At 42.5% G+C, this 19,738-nt stretch overlaps 1 protein-coding gene across 1 annotated transcript; it reads right to left on the bottom strand.

The window, feature by feature from the left end:
* Positions 1 to 1,538: 1,538 nt before the first annotated feature.
* HEBP2 (heme binding protein 2) lies at positions 1,539 to 16,245 on the bottom strand. Its single transcript, XM_088453736.1, is given in 6 exon segments — positions 1,539 to 1,633; positions 1,636 to 1,715; positions 6,999 to 7,179; positions 10,378 to 10,516; positions 15,544 to 15,624; positions 16,215 to 16,245. Coding segments are annotated over 5 exon segments (570 nt in total). The 5' UTR covers positions 15,619 to 15,624; positions 16,215 to 16,245.
* Positions 16,246 to 19,738: the final 3,493 nt, after the last annotated feature.

A 19,738-nucleotide genomic window follows, 5' to 3' on the forward strand; every position in this document is an offset into this window, starting at 1 on the left:
TGGGAACCTCTGGTGTATGCACTTACCAATCGTTAGATAGGTCAGCAGGTCGGCCAGGTGTATACCCAGCTTTAGAAGCTGATCTCTCTCCTTTTTATCTCTCTCCAAGCTTTGATAAATATTGCTCTTTATCTCTCTCTGCCCATAGCATTTAAAGACTTTGGGGTCTATGGGTCTGATTCAGGACCTGATCAGAGGTGGACGCTAATGCGTACGCAGCCGCGCATTCCCATGCTCGCAGCTGTGAAAATATGCTAATGATAACAAAGATCACCTGAGCATAAAGACACTCACTGCTGCCTTCGTACTTGCATGCGTGATCGAATGCACACATAAATATTGGTAACAGCGACGGACATTGGGGGCCATTTTACCCTTGCAACAGATCTGTCCTGCTGCAGCCTAGGGAGCTCTTCTGCCACGCAGGGCTGAGTATGCACTTGTAGTGGATAATTTATGCACGCCCATGAAACGGCACTCAAACGCCCAGACACGCCTGCGTTTCCTTGACCACCCCCCATCAACAACCCCAAATGGTCACTTCCTATCAATCAATCTGTAATGGGCCTCCATGGTCTGCGGGCTCGCACGGCGAACGCTGCAGGATCGCACATCTGCCTTCGCGCAAGCGCACTGCGATGCATATGCATGCACAATGGCAAACAATCGCTCAGTCTGCGTGCGAATTGCAATAGCGTCCACCTCTGAATTAGGCCCTCAGTACGAATCGCAACTGTTATCGCAATTACAAATCCATATGGAACGCAGCTGCTAAAATATGCAAATGCTTGCCATAGCTCAGCCGGCATAAAGACGCCCACTGCTGCTTTCTCATATCCATCTAATCTTGCTCTTCTGCCTAAACATCGGTACCATCGACGCACAGTATTTACAGCAGGTCTGACCAGCTGCAGACGCTGCAAGTCTCCTTCCATGCAGAGGGTTCTCAATCTGCAATGCAATCGCATTAGCTAATTAATGCACACCCAGGAAACGGCATTCAAACATGCCTGCGTTTCTCCGACCACTCCCCTGTCACCACCCCCAACACTGACATCCTGTCACTCACTTAGTGATGGGTTCCTCTAAAGTGCCCCATATCTCAGTGGGATTTCTGCACACGCGCAGTGAGGATTATAAGTATTTGCGATGACAAACAATCACTCAATGTGTGTCCGTAGTTGCACTTGTGATCGGTACTAAATCAGGCCCTATGTATTAAGCCTTGGAGAGACATAAAGTGAATAGAGATAAAGTACCAACCAATCAGCTCCTAACTGTCATTTTTCAAACACAGCCTGTAAACTTACAGGAGCTTTGATAAATCTCCCCCTGACTAGCATTTAAGAGCTTTTTTCTGCATTCAGAAGAGATTTAAAGATGAAAATGCTGCAGACATTGTTTCACACATCAACATTCAACACAATGTAACAAATACCTACATAAACGGTTAGGCACACTTTTCTTGTAAGTCTCAGAAGTTTTAGACATGCATCAATAAAGATCACAAGGCACACAATATAGAGCTTCAGGAGGTTTCATTGTTTCACTATCAGCCACACCTCATTATGTCAGTTTATTGGCTTAAATGGACTGTCGTAGCCAGCGGTGTAGTAGACATTTTCATCAAACACTTTCCATCCTGTTTCAAGCGTTCTGACAACTGTGAGATGTGTTCTAGGTTATTTGCACCATTAGTGTACCCTCCAAATGATCTTTAAAGAAATACAAAAATATCCAAATATTAGGTATGTGCCCACTGGCAATGAGCTGAAGGTGTTTGTGCAGTAATGTATCCCCTCAGGTTCATTGGCTATAAGGACATTAAATAAATAATATTTAATTCCCAATTATTGATCATGTTCTCTAATATGTAAAAACAATAAGACATAGTATATAATACTTTGTGACCACTTATTTATTGATTTTAGTCCATGAAAATTTATGGGGGGTTTACACTTAGTGATATACAAACAACAGCACGATTGCGACATTGCAATCGTGCTGTCGTTTGTATAGCTAGTGATGTGCCTAGACTGAACGTTCACTCGTTCAGTCCCGGCACATCCCTCATCCCCGCACATGCAGAACCTGACGAGATCGTCAGGTTGACCTGCATGTACGGGCGATGTCGGATGTCAGAAGCGACCCGCGGGCACGCGCATCGCCGGTCGCTTCCATCCAAAACATTCCCGATGCATGCACGATGCATGCGCGATTTGCAAGCGATTGCACGATAACAACATCATTATCGTGCAATCGCTTGCTTAAATCGCTTAGTGGATACCCCCCATAAGTGGTGCATCATTTCTAATAATAATTTTCATTGTCAATGTCCGTTGCCATCTATAAATCAAAGTACAGCAAATGAGTGGTAAAATATTACCTGTATTAAATACATACAAATATGCAGAGAAAAAAATCTTTTCAGATGCTATATACCTTATATTTATCATATACTCACATATTTACTGTATACCTACAAATTTACGATTTACCCACATGTATGTAAGCAAGCATTATAAATTATCCCTATGGTATATTTCATTTAAACATAAGTTGCCAATAGCATAATACATTTATGGGATGCAGTTAAAAATACAGACGGAGGGGATTCCGGCAGTCAGAATGCCGGCGTTGGAATCATCCTGGCGGCAGAATCCCGACTACCGGAATCCCGATGGTAATTAGTGGGGTTGGGTTTAGCGTTGGGGTTAGGCACTAGGGGCAGGGTTAGCACTAAGGGGGGGAGGGTTATGTTTAGGGTGCTGGAAGGGGGAGGTTACGTTTAAGCACTAGGAGGGGAGGTTAGGGTAAGACACCGGGGAGGATGGGTTAGGGGTAAAATAGAAAGAGGGGGAGGGTTAGCATACCGACCGAAAAAGTGTTGGTATTCTAACCCTGTCGGGATGCCGGTGTTGGAATTTTGGCCGCCGGGATCCTGAACGCCGGCATCCCGGGCGTACCCATCCCCACATTTATGGCTTTATTTATTATGGTATGATAATCCCTTTTTCAACTCTTTTATGCACTATAGGGGGTTATGACAGCTTTAGTATATTTATTATACTATGATAATCCATTTTTCAACTGTTTCATGCACTATAAGGGGTTATCACAGCTTTATTAGATTTATTATACTATGATAATCCCTTTCCAACTGTTTCATGCACTATAAGGGGTGATCACAGCTTTATTAGATTTATTAACAGGGTTTCCTTTTGTCTAATTTTGCCTTCCCACAATCTGGTATGGGATCTGTTGCTAATTTATCACACTGCGGTTATTGCAGATTTTGATAAAAGCAAAACGTCATCTCAAGATGTATATTTCCAACTCCTATAGACATCCCAAAGCAGTCCAGACCATACTGGTGCAATACTGCACATGGGTGACTCCATGTCTCCTGCATAGTGGCGTAAATAGGGTATTTAGTGTCCAGGGCAAATTTGAAAATGGAGCCCCCCCCCTTGTGCAAAAAATCGGTGAAAAATTAGCGTGGTCACTTAAAAATGGGGCGTGTCAACATGACACACACCCCTTTATTGTCACTCAAAACATTCCTATCCATATGCACCTTAACCCCAGTAGTGCCCCTTATACAGTACCCCCAGTAGTGTTCCCCCTTATGCAGTGCCCCTTATATAGTGCCCCCAGTAGCTGTCCCACAATGCAGTGCCCCCAGTAGTGGTACCCCCTTATGCAGTAGTGCCCCTTAAATAGTGCCCCCAGCAGTTGTCCCCCCCATGCAGTGCCTCCAGTAGTTGTCCCTCCAGTGCAGTGCCCCTAGCAGTAAGCCCCTTATATAGTGGTGCCCACAGCAGTAGTCCCCCCCATGCAGTGCCCCCAGTAGTGATCCCCCTATCCAGTGCCCCTTATACAGTGCCCCTTGTAGTGGTCCTTCCTATTATTGCCCCCAATAGTGGTCCCCCCAGTGCAGTGCCCCTAGTAGTAAGCCCCTTATATAGTGCCCCCAGTAGTAGTTTCCCCTCCAGTATAGTCCCCAGTAGAGGTTCCCCCTGCCGATGAAGTGTCCCCCGTAGTACCCCCCCAGTAGTAGTCACCAGTAGTGCCCCACCCCCAGTAGAGGTCCCCCGCAAGTAATAGTGCCACCAGTAGTAGCCACCCCCTCCCCAATTGTGCCCCCAGTAGTGCAGACGTTAAAAAAAAAATTTTTTAAATACACTTACCTGAATCCACGCTCCGGCTCCGGACACCGCTCCCGCCGCCGCACGTCAGTCCTCCCGGGCTGATGCGCTCAGCACGTCTCTCCCATTACCCACTGCAGGAGCCGGAAGGGAGCCTATCTGACTCTCATTGGCTGCTATTTAACACACACATCGCCGCCAGTGTGGCGGTGTGTGTGTTAGCACAGCCTGAGCCTGCCTCCCACCCTCTCCTAGTGCTATTGGGTAAGTGCTCAGGGGGAGGGAAGGGGCTCGACTGTGCAGCACAGGACCGGCGCAGGGAAGCCTAGCACCGGTCCTGTGTAAATGTGTAGTGCTGACCACACTCACTGCGATCAGCGCTACACTGCCTAACTAGGGCGGGCCTGACCATGGCTAGCGGTGCCCCCGTAATACGGCACCCAAGGCTTGTACCCCGCTCGCCCTGCCCTAGTTACGCCACTGCTCTTGCATGCACAGAACAGAAAATGTTATAAAATGTACTGGGCATGCTGGCCTTACTGGCATCATGTGTATGTGCCATTTGTAGAAAGAAAAGGGACCTTACTGGGTATGGCTCTGCAGTCCATGTATGTACAATTGAGAATACTAACTTATATCATACACCGAAGTATTACACAACCACTGAAGGCTTGTTAAAATATTGCCTGAGGTAGCCCCCTTATTGCTGGACTTCACAAGGTAAGTGGTATTTGATAAATTTAAGCAGTGTCTAAATGGGTTATAACACACGTGCAGTATTTATCAAACAATGGTAAGATTAGCTTACTGCTGTTTTACGCCATCTACAGAAGGCATTAGCAGTAAGATGTCCATTGGCAGCAATAGGGACCCAGCAAAGTCTTTCTGACTTCAGCAAAGGTTTTCAGGCTTTGCCGAGTCCCCGTCAGGTTGAAGCACAGTGCACATGGGCAGACATCCGCCACGAATACATATCAGACAGCAACCCAGACAACGCTGAGGAGTGCAGGACCTCGCTGGACAGGTAGGTTATTTTGAATACGGGCGGTATACTCATAAGTATTACAGTGATACGAAACTAAATATGATGCCAGAATTTTATATTGTTAAATGGATCCCATTATATCACTGCAATACAATATGTTAATTACCATTGCTGCTGAGAAAATGATAAAATATAAAACCTTTATGCCAGTGTTGAGAAAAAAAAATCTAAAACCAGTCTGGCTAATGAAATTGCTTGTGTTCTCAGATATTGGGGAATACTGTATAAAGTAGTGTAACATTTTTAAAAACAGTGAAATGTGCTGCAAATGCTATGCACACATGACTGCGCTTAGTAAATCCCACTAGAGCAATGCATAACTTCTTTACCAACTGCATAACAATCAGAACATTTTCTGCTGAAAAAGTGCAGTAGTAAGTTAGGCCACAAGCACTAATACCACTGAGATCACTCCAGCACAAAGGGCCTGATTCATTAAGTATCGCCACTGTGATCGCAGCTCTGTAATCACACGCAGGTCTGCTGCGAAAATATGCTAATGATTGTTATTGCACTGCTATCACACTGCCAGCACAGAGATGCCCACTGTCTCCCAGTACCACTCTCTCACATCCATAATCCCTTGCAAGCCTCCACAACAATCTGTAACATTGAGTACCACCGGCCCCTCATGCAGACTTACAGCAGCCCTGAACTCACTTAGAAATTGTTAACCTCGTTGCATGCAGAGTACTCAGGCCGCGTATGCAATCGCAACGGCATTCAAACAGTCAGGCACACCTGTGTTCCTCCGACCACAACCCCCCCCTTCCCCCGTCACCACCCCCAAATGCTCACTACCTGTCAATCACCCTGCGAGGGCTCTACATGGTCTGTGTGATTGCAGTGCGATCGCAGTGGTGCCTTCTCACACTGTGATGCACACGCATGCGCAGTACGCAACAATCGGCCAACTGCGAGCGCTGTTGCAGTTTCGATCCTTAATGAATCAGGCCCAAAGGGTGCAAGAATAATACAGAAAATGTGATTACAAATATTGTGCGGTGTGACATTTGCATTGTTTCCTTGCAGAGTTGACATAAGATAATGTAATGTTTAAAAATGACTGCCTTCAATGCCTACTGCAGATATAAGTGCCACCTGAAACAATATCTGCTCTGTACTTTCCTAGGGACTCATTTATCAACGAGTTTTATCAAATGCAAACTTGTTGCGTACCATAAAACTTGTTGATAAATGAGCCCCTTAGTTGGTTGTTGCGAGCACAGGGCCTGATTCAGCAAGAATCGCTGATACAATCGCTGCAGCAAGCACATATGCAGTTCTGCTGCTAAATTGCGAACGCAATGCCGCTGCAGCACAACCAATTCCTTTTACTCACATCCGTAATACCTTGCAAGTCTGCGAAAATATCGGTACCATCGAGTACCATCGGAGCCTCATGCACAGTTAAGGCAGGTCAGACCTCACTCATAAACTGCTGAACTTCCTGTCAGTATCTAGAGCTCAGGCTGTGTATGCCGTCACAGGAGCTTAATTAGGCACGCCCCTGTAACGGCGTAGAAACGCACTGTCACGCCTGCGTCTTCAATCACTCTGCGATGGGTCTGCGTAGTTACTGCAATTGCAGTCCCAATCGCAATGGCTATTTCGCGCACTGTGATGCACACGCATGCGCAGAACGCAACAATGGACTGGGTGCTTGCCTTTTTGCACTTGCGATCCTTGCTGAATTAAGCCCACAGATCCATCACGCTGAAGGAAAACTTCTAACTATAAATTCCAATAAATCCCAATTGCAAGAGACATTAAATAAAGAAGTTGCTGAAGTGAAACAAATCTACCTGACATAGACCGTTATTGCTGGTCTTTCTGTAAGAAATACGTTGCTTTCAAAAGATTGGGGTGGATCATCCTGGTGTTCAGATGGAATGTACAATGAAATGGTCAGTGTGGATTCACAGGCTGGTCCTGCACCAGGCTCCACATAGGTTGTCACTGGTGCAGTCATTTCAACCTTCATCTCTGCATAAAACATATTAAGTGACAGTAAGTTTCACAATTGTCTGCAAAATACTCAAAAGCCAATATAAGAATAAAATATTCATTACCGCAGGAAAAAAAACACGACATTTTCTTATATTCGTATCATCAGTTTTTATTTTCTTTTGAATAAATTCTGTGCAGGAGTTGAATATTGAATGCAATAGGGTCTTATGCTCTAGTCAAATAAAATAAGATGATCCTCCTCAGCCACTACACTAATAGTAAATTATATATGAAACAGATTAGCCCCGAAGAACCACTCGTACGATCTGTCAGTGAGCGGTTTTTCTTATCAGTATTTATATACTAGTTAACAGTCAAAAATGGATGTATTCTGTATATCAGATGTACCACATTTACTGACCACATTTACTGACCACACTGGAGAATTGCCAATGTAGTTGGATATCAGAGTGCATTGCATTCTGGGAGGTGTACTGTAAAACCTAGCTCTCAAATATATCACATGTATACACTGAGGGAGCAAGGCATAGATAAGTATTAAAAATGTTTATTTTTTTATCTCCTCGAGGGATGTCCTATTTACTGGACTAGACAAAATAAATGAAAATGTTGCTACTAGTCACTCGGTTTATTATTGAACAACACTGTTTTTTAATAGGTTCTACCAGCTTCTCTATGTTATCACTTGTGAATATGTAATAAAATGTAGTCTACCCTTTTTTTATGGTGCGTACACACGGGACGATCGACAATGATAACGGTATCGTCGTTCTATCTCCCGGGTGTGCTAGACGAATGATATTGATCATTCAGCACACCACCAACTCACCAACGACTATAGCGATCCGCAATCAACGATTGCGGGTCCCTATAGTAACCTAGAAAAAATAATAAATAATACTGCGCTGGTGTGTCCCTGCCAAAAACAACAATCAATTGGAACAATAAGAATATCACATATATTTATTAAAAATTATCATAAAGTCAAATAAGCACAGGAACACATAGACAAAACACAGTGACAATGATGATAATCCTCAACAATACCTGGTGGGTATTGAATATCCACTAGGATATAGCACATTAATAGCTCAGTAGGATACTACGTGTCAAATAACCTGCAATTGTATCCAATGTATCCAAAGCTTGATTTGAGATAAAATTGTGAGATATATATCAACAACCAATCAGCTTCTAACTTACATTTTGCAGGCTGTGTTTAAGAAATGATAGTTTGGAGCTGATTGGTTGGTGATATATATTTCACAATTTTATCTCACATCAAGCTTTGATACATATGCCCCACACTGCACGGACATGGCGAGTACAGTTGAGAGCCTGGACCTCTTGATAATACAGTGTGCTCCCATTCCTTATACATTGCTACAAACTTGCTACTGACATTACCACTAGTGGATACTTTGTTATTCATGTGAACTCTGTGGAAACATTTATTACCAGTGATAAGCGGTGTGTTACTGGATCCTAATAAGGCTATATGGAGCAGCATTAAGCGATGTGTCAGTGAAAAATATTAAGGCTATACGGGACAGTGAGTCCAGATGCTAAAAGGTATTTTATATTTGGACCTTTGCCACTAGTATACATATTGTTTTATGCAGATGTTCTTATATATGTTATAATAATAACATTTGTTGTTTTTATAACCCTTCTCCCGGGAGATTTATATGATTGTAGCAGTATTATATGTATATATGCACCAATAAAGTGCTTAGCAAATACCCCCTTGTTGTGTGTGACAAGCGCCACCTACTATATATATATATATATATATATATATATATATATATATGCATATATAGGTATATGTATATGTATATATATATATATATATATTATTTTTTTCTAATTATTTTTTTATCACGTTGTTTGTGAAAGAGTTGGCAATATCTCTCTGTGGGCGAGCAGCTGTTGCGAGCAGCAGAGTAATTTTTTCCATACACATCTGCTGGCGCCTGGATTTATTGTTTGTTATAATATTTCACAATATGCCTGTTTTTTTATGTCACCGGTGTGGCATCTTTTGAAAACGATGTTTGCTGTCCAGGTGACTGACAGATTGAGCTGTCCTAGATACTGATGCCACTTCTACAGCCAGCATGTGCTTAAAATGACCCTTTCTTTGAACCAAGAAAGTTATCCAGAAATGCTACAAATACTTCTTATATATAGGACATATGAACTGCACACTATTACAATACAAATCAAAACATTAGTTGCTGATATTGCAGAAATATACAATTTTGAATAATACCCCTTTCAGACATCTCGAGAATCCTGGGAATTTGGCCTGCCTCAGCCAAATTCCCAGGTAGCCAAGTCTGTCTGAAAGGTACCTACCCGGGAACACGTTCCCGGGTAGCCGCCCCTGCAATCGACCAGGGTTTTTACCCTGCTTCTGTCTGAATGGTGCTACCCAGGAATTTACTACTCCCGGGCAGCACCAAGCAGCTTTTACATGTAGTTGACAGTGCAGAGCGTCCTATAGGACGCTCAGCGCTGCTGCTTTGAGCTGACAGCGCAGAGCATCCTATAGGACGCTCAGCGCTGCTGCTCACCACCCACAGCACCGGCCGGCTGTGCCACAACAGGCCGCCCGCACTCCCGCTGGACCAACAGGGAATTAAAATAAATTTTAAAAAAATTATAATTAAAAAAAAAAATCTGCATTATGATTGGCAGGCTTCTGGCTGCTGAATGATGACATCATCATCATCATCAGCCAGAGAGGGGATAGGCTAGGAGGAGCAGATGGCAGAGAAGAGGCAGGTAAGCAGAAAAACCCTGCTCTTGTCTGAAAGGGGTCTACCTGGGAATTTCTTGGGTAGATGCTGTAGTGTGAAAGGGGAGTCTTGACCAAATACCCGGGAATTTGCACAGGAGAAATTTCCAGGTCTGAGCAGGAAATTTCCCTGGTTGTATATCTGAAAGGGGTATAACACTGCACATCAGCTTCCTTGGCTGAAATGAGCATAATGCAATTCAGCCAAGGAAGCTGCTGTGCCGGGTAACAATAGTGAATACACTAATACTAGGCCTATTATCCATAATGTATATATCATTATAGGGTATAGAATTATGTTTTGGGGTAACCCCATGGGCTATGCTGTAGCTGACAAAGGTATGTACCACTGCATTCCATGCAGGAAGTTAATTTCGACTAATAAACACATTTTCATGTGAACAACTTACTTTCTGCATTGTTACCCTGAATATAGTTGAAGAGACGCATGAAGCCGCTACTGACAGCACTGTCCCAGTCTTTCACAGACCTCACCTTAGTCCTCACCCACATTGCAGGCTCATATTGTTGCATTTCATAATCTGGAGACTATAGGGAGCAAAAAGACATTGTAAATGTTTAACAATTCTTGGGGTCTATGTACTAAGCCTTGGAGAGCGATAAAGTGGGCAGAGATAAAGTACCAACCAATCAACTCCTGTCACTTTACAGGCTGTGTTTGAAAAATGGCATTTAGGAGCTGATTGGCTGATACTTTATCTCCGCTGACATTATCTCTCTCCAAGGCTTACGGCTCAATCCAATTAGGTGCGAATAGCATGTAGCGAGTTTATTTCTTGAAACTTGTAAACTTTGGAATTCTCCAATCCAATTAAAAATGCCTATTCGCACTACTCGCAGCGAAGGGGTGCAAATTCACTGCCAACTGAGATTTGCGAGAAATGCATGAAAATATGGGGAGACCATCCTGGACCTCCCAAAATGCATAATTTTGTTAGCAGGACTATATAGTGGCCATTAGGAAGGTACTGTAGGTTTTTTTTAAATGGTGTCAAATTGCTGATTTGTGTGGTTTTTTTTAAATGCAAGAAAATGATAAAAAAACAAACTTTTTTCGTTTAATCTCAAACTAATTAAACGAAAAATGCAAAAAAAACTAGGAAAAAAGGGTGATTTGGGGGTACTTTGAGGGCACCTTGACAAATAAATTTTTTTTATAAAAACAATTATTTTTCAACTAACAAATCATTGTAATTAAATCTGGGGCACCTAAACTAATGAAAAAGTTGATTTGGGGGTAATTAGAGAACATGTTTTATTTATCCCCAAAAATGACATGTAATTATTGGACTAATTAAGCTAATTGGAAACTTCCAAATGCCTAATTAGTCCTTAGGGGGGGTGTCCAAGGGGTTCAGCACAGTGCACTGACATTTTAACCTTAACATAAAGATTTTCCTTTCCATCTCTGACTCTCAGGGAGGTGCGAGTGGAAAGTTGCGAATTCAGTCTGACTGATCAGTGCGAGTTGCTAATTGAACTTGCACCTCACAATTCGCACCTAATAGGATTGACCCCTTAGTACATAGATCCCTAAGTCTTATGGCCATGTATAATTAAATGCTATATGGTGGCAACATTGCTTATTTTTGGTGATTGCTCTAAAAAAAAAACAGATCCACCTTCTCATCAAAACGTACATGCATACAGTGACTTTAAAAAAGTATTCAACATCCTAAAAATTCATCAGATTTGTCTGTATTACAAATTACATTTATACATATTGTTTGAGACAGTATTTTTATGGAATCGGTATGTAATGCTGGCAGCTGATTAGCCACCGGATGAAATCCCGATGCCGGAAGGCCGAAGGCTCTAGATCCCGACTGGGACTGGTAAGTATCCTAACCCTCCCCTGTCCCTCCCCTAACTCTAACCTTCCCCCCAGTGGTGCTTAACCGTAACTCCCCCTTCCCGCACCCTAACCTCCCCCTGGTGGTGCCTAACCCTCCCCTCCCGCGGCTAACGCTGACCTGTTCCTGCTTACCTCCGTTCGGGATGCCGTCTATCTGGATTTCTACGTTGGGTTAAAGATAGGTGTCGGTATTTCGATGCCTAGCTTTACTCCCAAGTCGGGCTTTCCGCGTCGGGTTTCTGCCGGCCGGCATTCCGGACGCCACTAACATAACTACATCCCTCTTTTTATTGAGAACCAGTAGGATCTTACAGTAAATTTTCAAACTCATCATTTGTCTGCAGATTTTTTTAAATAAATGCTGTTTGCATTAGTATTCAACCTAATGTGCTGTCGTAGCTCTAAGTTTATACAGATGAAAGATATTGTCCTAACAGCCTCTAAATGTGACTAAAATAAAAGATAAGATTTATGGCTAATTTGAGAGGAAATGTAAGCTGCATCATACAACCCAAGCATTGCCTAGACAGGGGCTGGCCCACAAAACTCCACATCAGAGTAAGAAGGAGACTTGTGTGGGAAACCAAGAAGGTACTTCAGTGAACCATATCAAGAGCTCTGCATACAACTGGCCAGCATGGGAGGGTGGCCAGAAAGAAGTCATTACTGAAGAAAAACCACATTAACCACTTGCCTGGCATGGTCTCATTTTTCTGACCATATCAGGCTGTGTGTTATCTGATCTGGTCGCAATAATGTAACCAGTCAGATAAACAGTGGGGGTGGCTGCAGGAAGAGAATCTCAGAGAGACCTTCCGGTCCCTCTGCTTCTCTGCACCTTTTCCCAGTGCCTGCCATGCTGCTGATCATTGCTGATCAGTCAACACAGCAGGACCCCTCAACCAGCAGCTGCAGAGATTAGCAGCTGCTGGGAAAAAGTTAATTAACCCCCCCCCCCCCCCCCCGCACTCCTAAAGTGTACCTGGTGCCTGCAGCTGCTGTGAAAATGAAAGTCACAATATTTCTGATGTTCCGATGGTGGTGACCCGATGTTCCAATGTTTGAAGAACCAAATTTTCAAAAAAAAAAACAATTTTGTCAGTTAAGTGGTTAAAGCATGTCTGGACTTTGAAAGAAAACCTAGGAGTGACCAAGCTAAAATGTGGGATAAGGTTATGTGGTTAGGGGCCCTATTCATCATGATATAAATTTAATGAGTGATATTTTAGTTTTGAACTCGCCACGAGTTCATTGTTAAATTTAATCCTATTCATCATTCCTGGATTACAAAAGTATCACTCCCAAAAAGATGCTGTTTCTGCGAAGACACCTTTTCAGAAATGTAATACTTCTCCCATTAACTGCACTGTCCTCCTTACTGCATTAACATTAGTTTAGCCATCAGCTGTCCCCTCCCTGCCTCGCTCTCTGCCGGCATCTTCTCCACAGTGACCCACGCTGTTGGCAATCTTCTCCACAATGCCCCCCCCACTGCCGGCATCCTCTCCGCAGTGCCCCCACCGCCCCCTCTTTATGGTGTCCTCCCACCCCTGCTGCTAGCTCCTCTGTACTGTGTCCCCGGAGGCCCCGCTCTCCCCATCACTGTTATTAACCCCCTCCCCCCATGTGGCAACAAGTGCCCATCGCTGACCCCCCCTCCCCCGTGGCTGCTGGTGTCTGTACCAGCCTCCCACCCCCATGGCGGCAGGAGTCTGTCCCTCCCCACGTGGCCTGTTTGGGGACTGTGGAAATTATTGGGGGAGAATTGTAACCAGGAGATATCTGTGATATCTCCTGTGTTACATGAATAGCCCTGATCCTTAATTTTTACAGCGAACCCTTAATGCCCCGCATGCTGATACTTGTGGCTCTCCAAGTACCAGCATGTGGTGGAGGCTTGCTGGGACCTCTAATTCTCCTGTAAAAGACATTGAGGCAGATGTATGAAGCTTCGAAAAGTGATAAACTGGAGAGTGATAAATGACTAGCCACTCAGCTCCCAACTGTCATGTTACAGGCTGTGTTTGAAAAATGACAGTTGGGAGCTGATTGGTTGGTCATTTATCACTCTCCACTTTATCACTTTCCAGAGTCATATATCTGCCCCTTTGTTAGTTATTCTATTTTAATATACAATCAACCCAGCACCCACCAGCCAGGGGTGTCGGGGTTAGCCCCGGGCTATCAGCCTAGGCCTGGAGAGCCCTCGAGAGGGGGAACCCCTTTATTGGGGGGGGTCCCCACCTCCCAGGGATCCCTGGCCTGGGCTGACTAGCGGTCAGATATAATGCATTGGCCAGGAGACCTGGTGAAAGGGTACCCTGGCTGCGGCATTACACACCCACTAGAAATAGTCCGGTGCTGGTTGTGCTACGTCGTTTGTCCCCTGTATTTTCACAACCAGACCCGGCTCAGAAAAGTCTGGTGCTGGTTGTGCCTTTAGGGGGGACCTCACGTAATTTTTTTTATAAAATGTAACACTTTGCCACGTTTTTACACACAGAAGCATGCACGGATCTCACTGATCTGTGCATGCATCTGTGTAATTCACACCTGCTCATGCTAAAATCACCAATATGAAGCAGGTCTATTATTTTGGGGATTTTATGTTTGATTTGGAGTTTGATTTGGTGTTCGATTTTAGGACTTGATTCAAACCCGGTCACAAGGCTGCGTTTGCACGCAGCCTGTAGATGTTTGCATTCTGCGCACGCGAATGCATTGCAGTGCGCGAACCAGCCTCTGCGATCGGGCATCAACCGCAGTGAGCATGCAGGTGGTTCACACAGAGATTGACAGGACATGACCGTTTCAGGGTGGTGGTCAGAGAAACGCAGACGTGCCTGGGAGTCTAGACGCCATTTCACGGGAGTGCATAATTAGGCCCCAGCGATGACATACGCATCCTAATGTCTAGTTACACACACAAACATTAGCAATGTCTGCAGTAGGGTCAGGTCAACCACAACTTGTGTGTGTGGGTCCGATGGTTCCCGATGTTACCGATGTTTTCGCTGTCTTGCGAGAACGTTAGTGAAGGGAAGTAGGCGGCATTATGTAGTGTTGGGTGTCTACTTATTGAGCTGCAGTTACATTGCATATGTGGTCATTAGCATATTTTTGCCTCGACAGGCTGTGTGCGAAATGCAGCCTTGCGACTGGGTCTGAATCAGGCCCTTAAATCGAATATTAGTAAATCAGGGGTTTCTATGTTGGTCTATGTAAAAGTACAGATGTTTTGCTGATATTCGATTTTGAGTGGGATTTGAATGGGATTCGGTTTTATGTTCGATTTTCATTCGATTTTAGTGAATCTCCAAATGCAAAATCAAATGGAAAATCACACAAAAATCAAAATCCAATTTTGATAAATATACCCCCAAATCTTAATCCATTAGCAAATCTGTGGCACTATTTGAACTTGCAGTTTACAAGTGTCATCCAACCAAACTGAGCAACCTGGGTAAAATCTGCAAGTAAGTACGGGCAAAATGTGGTTTTACCAAGTACTAATCTGGGTGTGAATACTTATGCAAGTAACATTTTCATGTTTTTGTAATATGCAGACAAATACTAAATTCTGAGTTTGAAAATGTACTTTAACCACTTGCGTAGTGTGGTCTCATCAGATTATTATTAACCACTTTAATTGCTTGAAAGGGAAAGGAAAAAGAAAGAAAATAAAGACCGTGAACTGCACCTGAGTTTCCATGACTGTCCACTTTGGTGACTGCAGACCGGATGAAAATAAAGCTTGTTCCACGGTCTTCAGCATTTTACACTAAAAAATGAATGAATGATGCAATGAATAAACAAAATAGCAACATATTTATCAAATTAGTAACTTTCAACATTGTTCTTGATTTTTTTTTTTTCAAACATTATTTGCCAGAATTAAATAACCTTTAAAATGTGATATATTCTATAGAATATAACAAGCTACAATGGATGACAGACACATGAACCAGACTTTGGTGCCATTGGATACCATTTACAGTAAAGCTGGGTACACATCTTACAGATATATCTTGAGATCGAGTGATCTGCAGATATATATGTAGATGATGGTTGTTCATACACATAGAACAACCATTATCAGTCTTCTGGCCATGGGTCCCGCTGGCCGGGGGCGTGTCGCTCCCCCCTCCCCGCGGCCTCTGCTGCAACTGTACAGGCAGTCATACACATAGCACGATGCCCCAATATATCTGCAGATATATTGGACATCGGCTGTGCAGCACAGCCAATGCGATATGTCTGTGAACGACATCGTTCACAGACATTACCATGATGTTGTCACATAGCTATAGGGTTCATGTCACCTCTCCGTCAGTACAAAGCACTGCCAGAATAGTAAATTCTGTTACTAACCTTATGGTGGACAATTGTTTTAAGTCTCTTTTTTTTTAATGATCTGTAAGATAAGAATATAAGGTTAGTACTACAGTATATATCAATTATTTATTGCATTTATACACTAATTACAGGAATGATATTATTATTTAATATATTGATAATATTATTTAGCCATAAAACAGTGTATAATAAGATTGAGCTGGAAGACAAACACATGTTATTGTCTCTTTACAATGACCAGCTGTTCCTGAGAAGAGCTACAAGCATGCCCACGAGAATTCTGCCCAGCAATACTCTGAGGGATATCATCAGCACATGTATTCCCTGCACACACCATGCATCCTATACCAGGGATATACAGCCTTTTTTGTTCAGCTGGCGGCATTGTGAGAAAGAGAACCAGGGAATTATTCAAATCTGAATAATTTAGCACAGGAAAAGTAGGAACATCTTTACAGTTCTGCCATTCCTCTCATTGTTACAAAGTATCCATATGGACAGGTGTATGTAAACTGGTGCCAGTACTCTATAGTACATCATGGCCCCCATTTATTAAGGAGTTTTATTACCAAAACGAGTGATATCTTTCACTGTGTATGATAAATGGTGCTCCAGCCAATCAGCTCCCAACTGTCATTTTTCTAACAGTTGATAGTTGGGAGCTGATTGGCTGGAGCACATTTATCATACACAGTGAAAGATATCACTCGTTTTGGTGATAAAACTCGTTAAAAAATGAGGCCCTGTTTCCCTGACCTCTCTAGTAACACATCCCTCTCCATCCCATCTGCAATGTTATTAATATCATTTATTTATACGGTGCCACAAAGTGTCCGTAGAACCATACAAGCATAACAATAGGATAAATAACAATAGGATATCCTCCTTCACCCTAACACTGTAGTACTAGCACACACCCCTCCATCACATCTGTGATAACACATCCTCCATCGCCATACCATAGTATACTAGTAACACATACTGTACCTCCCCACCCCTCTGTAGCAACATTTTTCACTTCTCAGCATTGTAGTAACACCCACGTTTTAAAATTTTAAATCTAGCAGTAACATATTACAGTGTAATGGTTAGAGTAATACCAGTATTATTTGTCCTAGTTTTATGTCCAAAATAGTAAATGACTTCTGTTCAGTAATTATGCCATACACACAGACATGATCACAAGTATTTTCTCCTACAGTAATTGTGGGAGTACTGCTAAACAATGTGATTAGGAGGAGGCTGGCAGTGTAGTGTGGGAAATGTTTTACATCTAATGTAGTATATTTAATTTTGTAATGATATTTTTAATTTTTAGCAAATTTTTCCGGTGCAAAAATGATGCACAGTGCTCAGGTCCGCAGTACAATCATCAGTAGTCTCCAATATGAAGAGTGTGTTCAAAATTTGTGGTTCATTTTGACAGTTTAGTCTCAAGGTTTGCCTTTACAACTATCCAGAATTATTTGCTTCCAGGTTTGTTATTCACGGTTTGCATTCACATTGTTTTTAACTTTTAAAAAAAAAAAAATAACAACTTTAGAATATTTTTAAATATTATAAAAGTAATATATTAAAAAAACCTGCAAACTCTATAGTGTTTGAAATTCATTGATCGTAGTACAAAAAAACCTCACAAAAATATATATAAATTTAATTTGAACATGTTTGTGCTGGTTAATAAGTGTGCCATCTGCTCGACCACTTTTTAAAAGACAAGAAATATTGTGAAAGATTCAAACATTGATGAGCCTGTTTGCCTTTTCGAAGTTTAGAGCCGATTTGACAAATTGGTTCAAGGATCGAAAGGGGGCCATTGAAACATCTTTTCTCTCAAGATTCCATATAATCTAAGGTCCCCTATAGTGCGCACCACAGACTAGGTAATAATTTTCCCTATAATTTTTTCATCGGGGATGGCAGGAACAAAGCTGGGTACGCACTAGACGACCTGTGTACCCGGCCGACGGCAGATGGGGTGGAACAACATATTGTGCGGTCTGTACACACCACGCGATCTGGTGAACAACCACACAATATATCGTTCTCCTGCCGGTTCCAAATGCATGGGATCGGCAGTAACATCTTCAGATTGAGCAGCATGTGTGGCAGATCTGAAGGTGCGACGGACTACCTCGCGAGAGCACGAATAGCACATACACATTTGATGATTTGAACGAGTTGTCATTCTGATCTGTTGGAAATCTGCAAATCGTTCAAAATATCCTCTAGTGTGTACCCAGCTTAAGAGAGCAAATGGCTTGTGTTCCGATATCTATGTCTATGTCATTCTCTGATATTACAACTTCAAAAATATAAACAGTCCTTTTGAAAACAAAGTAAAATATTCTGGTCTTTGAAGAAAGATATAAGATTCATTCATCATGTTACGGACTTGATGTAACCCATTATATTTGCAGATGATGCTGATATAATTAGAAGACAGGTACTGATCTAACATTGTAAAAGTTTATGACCTCTATGATCTTAACAATAGTTCCGAGTTCAGAGCAGCAAATTATGTTATAGCTGATTTAGATAATACTATTCCACATGCACATTTATGTCTATAAAATAACCTGTAACACTCTGGTAATATGGAATCAGAATAGACTACACACAGGAAAAGTACACTGCATGTCTGGAGATGACAATGTTGCATATGAACCTGTCCATAGGCTTTGTGCAGGTGCTGCTGCTGCTGTCACTTTGTCTGTATACTGGAATCCTGTGTGTCTGACATGTGCAGTGGCGTCGCTGGTTAGGTAAGAAGTGGTTTTGTAACAGCTATATAATTACATGCCTCTCCCACCCTACATACACTGGCTGTGTGCTGGGAGCTGCTTTCATAACACACATTTGTACAGCAGAGGGCGGACCTAGGCACAAAGCTTCATATTGTGTATGCAGAATCTCTGTCCCAGCGATGCAGAACTACAGGGATTATGGGAAATGTGCAATGAAACAGAGGAAACACCATATTATAATTTCTTATTGTAAAACGGAATGCTAGGCTATCAAAAAACAATATCTCTTTCTTGTAGTACAGGATTAGGCAATTTGTAGAACTACAAATACAAAAGCTGCTAAGTACAGTATCAGCATGCTATGCCAGGGCTGATAGGGGATGCTGAGATTTGTGGTTCTACAGTCATATAGGTTGCCTTTCGCCTTTGCTGAGTTATAGCCACACATTTACTAATAGACAATTTTCTATGTTTGTTTTTAAATGCCTCAGAAACACATTATCGATTTAGAACGATTGAAATAGACCTTTAGTAAATTTACTCCCTAGTCTTTTCTTTCAGTTCCACTATAAATGTATGAGCTGGCTCATACACATGCAGGTCACCAGAGACTGGTCAGGTCAAATGGTAAATTAACCATTCTCATTCCTGACCAGTATCACCAAGGCAACTGATTATCGCTCAGCTGTCCTGTCAAAATGTTCTTGATAAATTGAAGCAATAAGTGGAATATTGTTCTTGTAACTACACTTTGATAAATAAGGATGTTCACCCACCTGGTTCTCGTGTTGA

This window comes from Taudactylus pleione, unplaced genomic scaffold (genome assembly GCF_031769625.1).
Source record: "Taudactylus pleione unplaced genomic scaffold, aTauple2 ptg000006l, whole genome shotgun sequence".
Lineage (NCBI taxonomy): Eukaryota > Metazoa > Chordata > Amphibia > Anura > Myobatrachidae > Taudactylus > Taudactylus pleione.